Genomic DNA, 12,860 nt, shown 5'->3' with positions numbered 1-12,860 from the left:
CCTTCTACAGTCATCTCCAAAGTAAGCTAAAGATAATTTTTTTCCCAAGATATTCAAAGTAGGGTGCTCAAAAAAATTTTAGGAAGTCAAGATAAAATATTTAATAAATTTATTATTTTTTAGGTTGAGAATTTACATGAGTTGGCTGAACTAGGCTGTCTTTATTCTCTCCAGTTTCTGTCTCTTGATCTCTCTCTCGACTTCTCTATTTTTTTTTTTTTTTTCTGAATTCAGTTTGTATATAATGTGGGTTAATGGGTTTTTAGTTTTTTTTGGGTTGGGCTGGGTCTGGGTTGTCTGGGCGGGGCTGGCTAACAGGGGCCAAGGTTTTGGGAGAGAGGGGGCCCAACTATTAAAAACATAAAATATACCTAGTAAAAAAAAAATTGGGCCAAGGGGGGTCGGACCCTCTTGGGCCCCCTACTAGGTCCGTCCTTGGATGTAAGTTTGAAGCTTATCAATTGTACTACATATATTACCTCTGGGATTTGTGAGTTAGTTTGTCTTGTGTGATCGTTTTATTTTTTTATTTATGTGAAAACAACCTTTACATGTTTAACAGTTCATTTCGTCTCCTATAGTTTCCTTCAAAATATTCATGACAAAAGCTAGTTCTGGGTTATTTGGCCTGACCAAAAAATATAAAAAACATATAGATGGCATGCTTCTCTCTTAAGATGTTATTAATAATTCCGGTAATCTTGCTCACAATCACAAGGTAACCTATCACCTACACAACAACTTTTCCTACATTATCTGTAACTCATATTTTGTATTTTGAACTGATTGTAGTCTGTCTAATTCTAATAATACCTTAGAGCATCCACAGCAGTAGGGGGCCCAAGGGGGGTCCGTCCTTGGATGTAAATTTGAAGCTTATCAATTGTACTACATATATTACCTCTGGGATTTGTAAGTTAGTTTGTCTTGTGTGATCGTTTTATTTTTTTATTTATGTGAAAACAACCTTTACATGTTTAACAGTTCATTTCGTCTCCTATAGTTTCCTTCAAAATATTCATGACAAAAGCTAGTTCTGGGTTATTTGGCCTGACCAAAAAATATAAAAAACATATAGATGGCATGCTTCTCTCTTAAGATGTTATTAATAATTCCGGTAATCTTGCTCACAATCACAAGGTAACCTATCACCTACCATAACACAACAACTTCTCCTACATTATCTGTAACTCATATTTTGTATTTTGAACTGATTGTAGTCTGTCTAATTCTAATAATACCTTAGAGCATCCACAGCAGTGGAGCTAAAAATTTAGCTATTTGGCACCACAAAAAGTTACTTTATCTATTTTACCTACTCACTTTACAAAACATCCAGCAACAATAGATCTATTTTAGCTTTCAACATAATAAAATAATGTAAACATCACAATAAAATAATATATCCACTACAATAAACAACAATCACAACCACCGCAACTTGTCAAAGGCCTTGTAGTTGAATTGGCACCTCCCCATGTACAAAGTGCTTGGGGGTCTAGGGGGGAAATGGTTCGAACTACAGGGTTAGCAGCATGTTGTAATTATTTCTCAAAAAAAAAAAAAAACAACCATCACAACCACTGCTGCTGCCACTACCGCCGCAACTCTTCCACCAAAACAACAACAACAACAACAACAACAACAACAACAACAAAAAAAAATAAAAATAAAAAATAAAAATTGTAGCCTTCCCTGTACACAGAAAATTCCCAAACTAACATTTAAAAACAAAAACATAAATTCCTACAAACAGAAAATTCCCAATACATTCCAATCCTCGACGATTTATCGTTAGATTTAACAAATATTATAAATTTATCATTCCAATTACCCAAATTAAAAATCCCAAGCATGTAGATGAAGAAGACAGAGACAACTCGCCTGAAGGCGAGTTGGATCGAAAGCGTGGACCAGCGGCAAGACAGAGAGGTGAGAGTTCAAAGGTGAGAGTTTGAGAGAGTGAGTTTGAGAGAGTTGAGAGCATCAAAGAAGGCTGAGATGGGTCAGAGGCGTGGATCGGTAGCTGATCGAAGGCGTGGGTCTAAGGTGTGGATCAGCGGCTTGGGGCTTGGGTCGGCTTGGGAGTTCAACGAAGTGGGTCAATTGGTGGGTCAGTGACATCGAGCTTCGGTGGGCCGGTAACGTTGAGGATCAAGTTGAGCCGGCGGTGGTCAAAGAGAGAGGTGAGAGTTTGAGAGAGTGAGTTTGAGGGAGTTGAGTGTTTTGTCTTCAAAGGCTTGCACGGTTGGAGAATAAAAGAATAGAGAAAAACAAACAAACAAGCGGATGGCAAATAAAAAATGAATTTTTTTTTTTTAGCTCTCACTTACAATGCACAGTCATATATAGCTATGCACTGTAGCAATGAAGGTAAAAATTTTACTTTTAACTCCACTATTGCAACACTCTTTTTTATATGTAGTACTGCTAAAAAACTATTTTAGCACCACCTTTGCTAGTGCTGTTAGTGTAACTGTTTTCCATATCTTGCAAAAAGAAAATGTCTGATCACAAAAGTCTTGGATAGTCGGTAGTACCCAGTTTTTCTGCTTCCTATATTATATATGGTTTGTCCAGAATGTCTTTGTATACTATTTGCCAACACGTTTTGGTAGTGACACGTGCAATTTATGTTTTATAAGTGAGTTGCAATATAAGCAGTAGACAAAAGATTATAATATAAGATTATTCCATTCCAACATCATATTTCGTCACTCATGTGTGTCACACGATTTGTGCAATGGTTCTTCCTCATCAATTTTAAAATCAAATGGTAACACAATTCTAATTCAATTCTTTCTTTAAATTTGACTTTCATTTAAAATATTTTATATGGGCCTTGTTCATATTCATAAGAATCCAACTTGATTAATTATTGCCGGAGGTTTGCCTGTCACTCAAACCCAAGCATCAATTTGGGTTAAGAGAGAGTCAAAGAGAGAAAGAGGAGATTTACCTTCTCAATTTTATTATAAAATGTTTACAAAATTATAATTAGTATCATATCAATCACTTATCAAATAATTTATAATTACTTCTCTTTCTCACATATTTGAAAATGATACATTAATTTATAAGAATACAATTTTTTTTTTTTAAGAATCATTATAATTCAATATTAGTAGCCCTAGCAGTACTCAAAAAAGTCCCTACAAATTAAATCTGTTTGAGGACAAGTGGGTGGCTCTTAGGCCCACAACAGAGGATTAGGATTGTATAAAATCAACACAGGATTAGGATTGTATAAAATAGAAAGAAAGAAAAAGATTGACAAGTTATTCTTTCGTCAAATTAAAATAAAATTAAATCATATATCTCACTTTTTCTATTTCACTTTATACTTTATTAATTATAACTTGTCATATATTTATTTAACTTTCTTTATAAAATAACTAAAGTAAAATAAAAAATAAAAAAAAATTAAACACATGACATACCATACTTGATAAAACACAAAAAGTAGGACAATTGATTTGTATACGATAAATTAGATGACAGCTTTGAATGTGAAACATTTAAATAAGAAGCAAGGCCAGTGAATTAAAAATAAGGGTGTTATATTATTTAGTAAAAGTATCAAGGCTAATGAATTAAAAATATGGATTCTAGTTAACTTAATTGGTAAAGTTTCTCGTCGTAGAACAAAAGATTTGAGATTTAAACGTCACCTACAATAAATACCAATTGGTGTAAGCAATCATCATAAAGCAGATGGTATATGTTGAAATTCTATCATACTTATATTAAAAAATTATTGAATTTTTTTTTTAGGTATAATAGGATTTTTTTTTTTTTTTTTTTTTTTTTAGAGAATTTCAACCTATAGCATCCGCTCCTAATAATAGCTTTTTATCATCAAACTAAGACACCAATCAGTTTTTATGTTACAATCAGGAAATTCAGGTTACAATAACTTTAAAGAAACAATTAATTTTTCAATCTTTTAACTAATGAAAGTAGTGTTAAAGAGGAGTTAAGATGAAAGTGATGTTAAATCATATATGAACCCTTAACTGTGTCCGTAGTATTACTCTTCAAATTACCCATGCTTCAATTTGCAAGCACAATTTTAATTTGTTTACTCAGAAAACCCTTCAAAAATAAGTCCTTTCATCAGCTGTTAAAATTCAAACCAAAGCCAACATTTATGAACTTCATTCCATAAAGACTAACCATTACAAACTTCTAGAATAATATTAGACAAATTACAATATAACGACTGACCAACAGAGTGTGGATTAGAATGAATTTCTTGTAATTTATATCTTGCTGCTGTGTAGAGGTAAGTAGATAAGTGTGGCCCTAGGTAACAATACTACTACCTTACAAAAGAATAAAAATATAATAGAAAAATAAGGGCAAAAAGTCTTGTAACACGTTTTTCAGGAAAAAACCCATTTGCTTTTTTTTCCATGGCCAATGGCACAAGGCATCAAGCATTCGGGACATAACTGTTAAGGTCAAAAAGCGAGGGGAGACCTTGTTTCACAAATCAATATATATTTGTGATTTTTAATATGAAAAAGTCTGGTGACACCAAAATTTTAACCCAATATTTTGTGTTTCAGTGGGTCTCAGTGAGGTGAGTTAACTTTGTGAAAGAGTATACGAAATTTTGACAAAAAAATTCTCGAGTAATTTTAGGACTACAATAATTACCACAGTTATTTTATATAACAGAGTGTGATTGATTATATGGACCTACCATTTTTTTCTCCACTACTCACAATTTGTTACATTAGAATTATTGCAAAATCAAACTCTTTTGAATATACACCACTATCAATTTCTTTAAGATACTTTCCCTTCTTTCCGTGTGTATTAAAATACTTAGTATTAAAAATAAAAAATTAAAAAAAAAAAATTTGCATGGCAAATTCGCATCACATAAAGTTATAGTGCTAGATTTTTTTCAAAATTCGGAGTCTATAGTGGAACTTTTTTAATATTACTGCTAGCTATAAATAGGAATGGGACATACTTCCTAGTCACCTCTTTCACGAAAATTTCTTCTTATGTCCACATTACTCCTTCAGCATTCACAACCTCCTTCAAATTAATTAGCATATCTACTTTTTCTATTTTCTTTGAAAATTGAATAAACACTAGCTAGTCTCTCTCTTTCCAAGGAACAATAATGTTATTTTTGTTAATATATGTTCATAAAATTAATGTTCAAACTGTAATACCTTTAAAACTATGTTATGAACATTTATGTACTTGAAACTTCAACATGTTATCTAAAAAATAATATCAAAAGATGGAGTTTGTTATGTAATTATCCCTAAAATTTATTGGTTTACACAAAATTTTATCAAGAAGAATTAATTATACGTAAAGAATTTAGGATCATATTATTAATTTTTATCACCTTTAAAAGGAAACAATAATGTTCTTTTTTTAATTAATACTCTTGCTTTTGTATTTTCATTTTGTCTTATATTTGTTGTTTTTATATTTGTTTTCCCCGGTGAAGTTTGAAGTAAAACAAGTATAGTAGTTCACTAGTCATGTTATAAAAGAAGTATACCAACAATAAAATGCATAAAGGAAATCCACAAATGAAAAAGAAAAAGAAAATGAAAAATTCAATCATATAATTAATGTGACTCAAGGCAAAGTAAATAAAAACAATTATATAATTGAAATGCTAATTGTCTAATTTAGTATAATTGTCTAATTTTATTCATTGAAGAATTCGGGTTTGAAATCCTTCAAATTGTGAAATCCTTCATGTGAATTCTACCTAGCTACTAAAAATTCTTCCATGTGAATCATAAATGGAATTTGAATTTAAAAAACTAGGGAATGGCTAATTCAGTCTGAAAAAACCCTAACATATATACTTAATATAAATATATAAATATATATATTGTAGGGGTGATAGGTCTAAGAGTACATATCTATGAATATATTGAGCCGTGAGCCTAATCCAAGGACATTAGGTAGTCCGAGGATGGGTAAATACCTTACTAAGAATCCGTGTTAGTAAGTCAAGAGGTGAAGTCTAATCACGATCAACTAAGAAGGTAGTCCGAGGAGGAATACTTCCTTGGCTAAGCAAAGTCGAGTTCAAAAGGTGTGGTCTAACACCAAGAACAACGTTCCGAATGATTCCACTGATGAGGATAAGTATCCAAAAAGAACAGGACAAAAGGAGGTCATGAAATATTTCAAGGGAAAATTGCTACCACCGCATTAAATGCTCTGCAACTAACTCTCTTGCCACATTAATGAAGAGGTGATACCTAAACAGTATCTTTCAGTCTTACAGCTACTCCCCAAAGACTTCAAAAATGTGCTAATGGGACAAGAATCAACACTAGCAATCTAGTCTACACATGGAGGGTAAGGATGAAGAAGGAGGATAGTATAAAATAGAAAGAAGATCCTGAAGAGAGGGATCGGGCAATTAAGAAAAAAACACTGTAGCAATCAGGAATTGAACTTTTAATCAAACTTGAGAGAAATATATAAGAACTAATCTCCTCGGACTGTGCTGAGGATGATTTCTTTAGATTAAACCAGTTTATCTTCATTTTCTTGTCATTTGAATCCACTTTACTTGTTGTCTGATTCATTAAAACCCAGTTTTCTAACCTACTCTCTACAAATTCATTGTATTAAGCTTTTTGGGCCTAAGTTCATTCATCCTTTGGGCTAGGGAACCAAATTGTGTCCTTACATATATTAAAAAAAAAAAAAAAAATTCTTGCCTTAAAATATCATTTAATATTCACATGATTGGCTTTTATTTTATAAATTTTCTCATATGTGTATGCGTGTATACACTAATTGCAAATGTAAACGAGGCACATTTATTATAATGTATAATTTGGACTCTAAAATATTAAAGATAATATGTTAGAACAAACTATTTTTATAAGAAGTAGATTCAATTAGTTATGGAGGTACTCTAAGTTCTAACACTCAATAATTTTCTCTTCTGAGTCCCTTCCTCTCCTCCCAAGTTAAGCTATAATTAAAAAATGAGAGAGAGAGAGAGAGAGAGAGAGTTAACACCCAGTGTAACTCAATGTGAGTTACACCACTTTAAGTTTTCTTTGAAATAGTATGTTCATAAATCAACCATTGGATTATGTTATCTCCCTATACTTCTCATGCTTGTAAAATATCAAGACAATCGAAACTCAATAACCATCTTATCATAAAATGTTTGAATATCAAGGTTTTTAAAACTTTAAAATTATACATAAAAACATTAGTTTATGAATCAAATAGTAAAAAACATATTATTAACATGAAATTTGGTTTGTATATTAACAATGACAAAAATATGTAATCTAACAATAAAATTTTCAAAATATTAATTTAATAAGAAGTTTTAATGTAATATCACATAGAGTTACAACACCTCTCTCTCTCTCTCTCTCTCTCTCTCTCTCTCTCTCTCTCTCTCTCTCTCTCTCTCTCTCTCTCTCTCTTAATTATTAAGAATAACAGCATGTAATTGATCCTAAATTCTTAACCCATATATATCAAATGCGCATGCATGTATCTTATATATAAACTTTACTCCAAGAGTCCAATACTGGATATTGCTTATATATTGATTTTAACATATATGGATTTTTCAATAAAACCTTCTCGCTCATGCCTTTATTGAAAGATGACACTAATGCTAAGCTACTGACTTTTTGCAATTCGCTTTCCTTCTACAATATATTAACATTTAGGTAGTCGATCAGTTCTTCTCCTATAAGCAAGGGGATGTCGAGATTTTGAGTCCAACACCTATTGGATAAGTGTTTTGCTTACCAATTAAAAAAAATACAAAACCTGATTTATTTATTATGTACGTATGCAAATGATAATTGTCCCAACCTCCAATCAAAGTTAAATTGGAGGTTCTTCTCCACACACACACACACACACAAAAAAGGGGTTAAATTGGAGGTGGAGATTTTAGTTGTTAATGTTTTTTGGATTCCCATGGCATGTGGAATGATATACGTCCTTACTTGTGCAGCAGAAAGAGGAAAATCAATTTTCTCAAGCAATTATGTACTACCGAGTAGTGACTATTGGGCACCTTCATAGTACCTTTGTACTGGGCACCTTTGCAAGTCAACGAATCTTTTGGATGCTTTGATCAGGAATTGAGTTGCTATATACCCCCATAACACTATTTCATTACAAAGATCCTACCTTAGAAGCATAACATGCAATAACATGGACGCAAAGCTTGAACAAGTGAATATCATCAGCCAGTGCGAAGTGCAATGCTAACATAGATATTCAGCTACTTTGTTCTGTAGTTTTTCTTACACATTCCTGCAGTTTTTTAATGTTTTCTAATGCTAGCGCTTTCATATAACAAGACACCCATATCAGTAAATATATCTAGTCGTGACAAATTTTATTTTATTTTACTACTGAGATTCATGACAATTTAGGAGTTGGAAGCTATGCCTCGCCGAATTTGGTAGTTTTAGAGATCAGCTTGTTCTACTTTCTTATATATATCCATCTCTACTATATGTATAGAAATGAGGGGCTAGGCATTTATTGATTTTACATCTTCCTGTATTACTCTTCTTTTTTGGGAGGGGGACAATATTTCATAAACTTTCGAATCTTTACTATTTAAATGATTGTTTCATTTAAATCTCATTTTTTTGAAATAAATTTCATTAAAATACCACCTTGCACCTTATGTTTTAATAGGAGTAACAGAATTGAAAGCAAAGGGGCATGATACCATAAGTATGTTAAAAAATTGAGATTAAAATAAATGAAGGGAAATGACACCCTCAAAAACACTCATGCTAATACCACGGTACATGAAGCTATATCATAGTTATAACATTAGGCAAGAATTAGGCATATGATCAGAAACCCTCCAAAACTAATATAATGAAAGACAAATGGCTTCTCTGAATGCCTTCAACTACTTTGCTAAACCAATGACCCTCACTGGATGTCCTCGAATGCTTTTTTAAATACGTAGTGTGGTAGAAGGCAACTGGTCTTCCACGATGTCTTCAACTTTGCTGACCAACAGCAAGATAAATTACTCCAAACTTTCTATTAGCAAAATGACCAAAAACAAAAAGAATTTACAATGAATATTATATAGAAGTAAAGATCTAAATCAATGGCTTAGGCAAAATATGAAGATGGTAATGATTAAAATTCACGATCGCTCTCTATACTCCTTGTGGTTGCGCAGACTTATCTACACCCTCGATCACCTAGCAGGAAGCTCTGATGCTTGACCACTCAGGGAAGGATTTGATGAATTAGAAGGCATTGACCCGTTATCATGAGAGGATGGGCCACCCCACTTTTGCTCTACATCAATTGGCTCTACTACGTGTACTGTACCGTCACTCATGCCAAGAGCAATCTGGTTAGGCTCAGATGGATGAGCAGCTATAACCAAAGGAGAGGCTGAGTTGCCGCTGCAGAAGATTTTTGTCAGATTCTTGTCAAGAAATAATACTTCAATAGTTGAGGCTTTGGGTACATCAAGTAGACTGATTTTTCATAGAGAAAAATAGGAACTGGTTTCTACTTGAATCACTAATCAATAAATCGCAAGCTCTACAAAAGAACAGTATTTTCTCACCTAACAGAAAATGATGGAATGTAAGCAGAAGGTGCTATTCGACATCTGATCCTTAAGCTATCCGCATCAAAAACTCCAACAGCACCATCATAAAAAGAAGCATAAACCAGTAGACCATCACATGAATAAATTGCACTTGATATGGGTGTTGGAAGTGTGTCTTTTGGATACCACTGCAACATGGATTGGCAAAACAGCATTAAAAGACATACCATGGTGACTGCAATTAAAATTTGATAATCAAGAAAACAAACTCAATGATATGATTACAAAATTCACAAAGCTAACATATTTTGATTTCTTTTTAAATGGCAAGTTTTACATCCTATGGGTTTTGAACCCACAACCTCACACTCCACTTACTCGCCGATTCTTATGGCAGGAAGAAGTACCATTAATATTTTATTCTTAAATGCAGCCGTTATATGGAGTACCATTCTAGAGCTCATTGGCAAAACATATGCTACCAATGCTTGTCATCTGTTCAAAATTCTGTAAGGTTATCAATTTATTGGTGCCCCCTACAGTTATAACCTAAAATCATGTGTATCATTCATTTTACCTTCTTTTTTTTTATAAGCATGTTCATTCATTTTACCATATAAATGCTAAATTGAAAATACTAATCCTACATCTTTTCATGATTAAGGTATAAAGTTTTCCATAGCTGAGCATTGGGACCACATTTGGCGCCCAATTTTCAGGCACAGATTATCTTATCCACTATCCACTAAATCCAGCACAGGTTAATCAATTTTTTATCTACTGTCCACAACAATCCATTTTATCCCCCGTCCCAAAATAATTTGAGAGAGAGAGTTGCTTTGCAAAAAGAAAAAGTATCACTTCATATATTTGATTAACATCACTTATGATAGTGCTCTAACCCAACAAAGAAGAGGTTGTGGGGGGGGGGGGGGGGGGGGGCAAACTTATGAGTTTCCTAATGTGAACTTGATACAGGGATCACCAGCATCAGACCAATCAGTCGGCACAGTAAGATGATCCTTTTAACATGATACATTTTCAGGTTCCAAATGGCCATCAGTAAGCAACCATGTATAATTGACATAACATGCAAATGTTATTATAAGAATAAAATTAAAACCCTACCTAGTCCTTAAAAATATAAAGAACTTACATAAGAAATGGTGACAGTGAGGGGGAAGGGAGTATTAAAAAAAGTGGCCACAAGCATGCACGCAGTGGTTGGGGGTGTTGGTTTACCAAGTAGTTGAGGTCTTCAACAAGAGAGCAAAGAGTAAGAGGGTACACATTATGAAAAGTGAGTTTGATGCATCTGTTACTAAATAACCCTCTGTGGTGCATGAAGTGAAAAAACTTGATATGATAGTTCTTTCTATGGATCAAGATAAAGATTCATTTGCAACACTAACAAGTTCTTTCTAGGATTGTGGTTTAGTCTTATTATAGTTTATATAAGTGCACTATTGTGCTCCAATGGAGACAAGTTTATGGTGAATAAAATTTCAATAAGAATTTTTCCAATGACTTGGTGCTGGTTCAATGCAACCATACATGTGTGTGGTGGGAAAATAAAAGAGAAACAAAAGAAGAAAAAAGAGAGAGCAAACAACTGAAACTAAAACATGTGGACCATGGTTGTAAATCTAATCCATACACATGGATTATGGTTGTAATTCCTCGAGCAATCTAATCAGTAAGTAAAGAAGAAAACAAGCTAGAGCAAACAGACCAAACTTAGCGAGTTAGGAGACTCTGGACGCCAGAGATTAAGACATAAGGGAGACAAACAGATAGAAAAAAAATTAGAAGAGTCAAAGGCTCACAAATGCAGATCTTTAATATGCTGAAGGTTGGTAATATCCTTCTACAGTCATCTCCAAAGTAAGCTAAAGATAATTTTTTTCCCAAGATGTTCAAAGTAGGGTGCTCAAAAAATTTTTAGGAAGTCATGATAAAATATTTAATAAATTTATTATTTTTTAGGTTGAGAATTTACATGAGTTGGCTGAACTAGGCTGTCTTTATTCTCTCCAGTTTCTGTCTCTTGATCTCTCTCTCGACTTCTCTATTTTTTTTTTTTTTTTCTGAATTCAGTTTGTATATAATGTGGGTTAATGGGTTTTTAGTTTTTTCAGTAGCTTAATTGCATAATATTAAGCTAATCAAAAGATATAATTTTTTGGTAACTTTTATGTCAAATGTATGATAAAAAGCTAAAAACTTCTAACTTAAAAAATAAATAAATAAATAAATAATAAATAAAAAGAAAGAAAGAAAGAAAGAAAGAAGAAGAGATAGAGAGAGAGAGAGAGAGAGAGAGAGAGAGAGAGAGAAAAGAAGCTAAAAACTAGCTTATTTCTAAATAAAGCAAAAAGTTAGATTATTCGGAAAAAAAAAGGATTAGACAAAAGGCAAATGGCAAAAAAAATTTTGCCTTTTCCCAAACACTGTTAGTTACACGGTCATTACCTCCTCTAATTAATGCATTCTTTGATGCCTATTACATAGGGTGTCTTTTGTGTTTATCTCAGTAAGAACTTATTCTCTTAGAGCTTCCAAAATCAACCTACAATTGCTCGTTCAGTCACCAAAGTGAAGTATAAAGCTATTGTCAACACTGCTACTGAATTATTATCTATTCAATCTCTTTAACGTGATCCTGGCATCCCCCAACCTCGTCCACCCTAGATATAGTCCGACAATATTGGTGCATGTACCTCACTGCTAATCTTATTTTCATGCTCGCATGAAGCATGTTTAAATTGATTTTCACTTTGTTTGGGACAAAGTTGCAACTATGGCCTTGGATGCCTAATTGATTTTCAGTTTGTTTCATCACTTTTTCATTGGCTGATTTTTAAACTTAACGGTTTGGAATTTCACCTAATTCCTAGAAACTTGTGAGATAAAAAAATAGAGAAAATTATGCAAAGAAACAATCACAATTACGTAATTTGACAATGTACGTACATTCACAGAGTTGCAACAGTTTCACTATTTCATAGAGGAAATATAGAAGCAGTAATATAGTACATAAATACAGCAAACCTTTGGCTCTATGGACAAAGCCTCACAAAAAATCTCATTTAAAACCCTAACGCTTCCATGTTGGGTTAGATCACAAACTACATCGAATAAAAACTAGGCTCCACATAGTCCAACTTCAACATCTGTCTACCCCTAGCCTGTTGAGCTTGCGCCAGAATGGAGGGGGGTAATTGAAGCATAGCTATCAAATAAGCCCAAGCTAACCGAATGAAATACAACACCAAAGAAG

The 12,860-nt window shown here is 33.0% G+C and overlaps 1 protein-coding gene across 1 annotated transcript in view; it reads right to left on the bottom strand.

Annotated features, from left to right (window-relative positions):
• Positions 1–8,731: 8,731 nt before the first annotated feature.
• Positions 8,732–12,860, bottom strand: part of LOC126700090 (protein TOPLESS-RELATED PROTEIN 2-like) — a 54,876-nt gene continuing 50,747 nt past the window's right edge. The window contains exons 25-26 of the mRNA XM_050398078.1: positions 9,596–9,768; positions 8,732–9,428 (exon numbers count right to left, since the gene is read on the bottom strand). Coding sequence (XP_050254035.1) covers positions 9,215–9,428; positions 9,596–9,768 — 387 coding nt within the window. The 3' untranslated portion in view covers positions 8,732–9,214. The remainder of the gene's footprint in view (positions 9,429–9,595; positions 9,769–12,860) is intronic.

This window comes from Quercus robur, chromosome 9 (genome assembly GCF_932294415.1).
Source record: "Quercus robur chromosome 9, dhQueRobu3.1, whole genome shotgun sequence".
Taxonomy (NCBI): domain Eukaryota; kingdom Viridiplantae; phylum Streptophyta; class Magnoliopsida; order Fagales; family Fagaceae; genus Quercus; species Quercus robur.
Note: the sequence above shows the minus strand (reverse complement) of the source record. Positions and strands in the feature narration are given on the sequence as shown.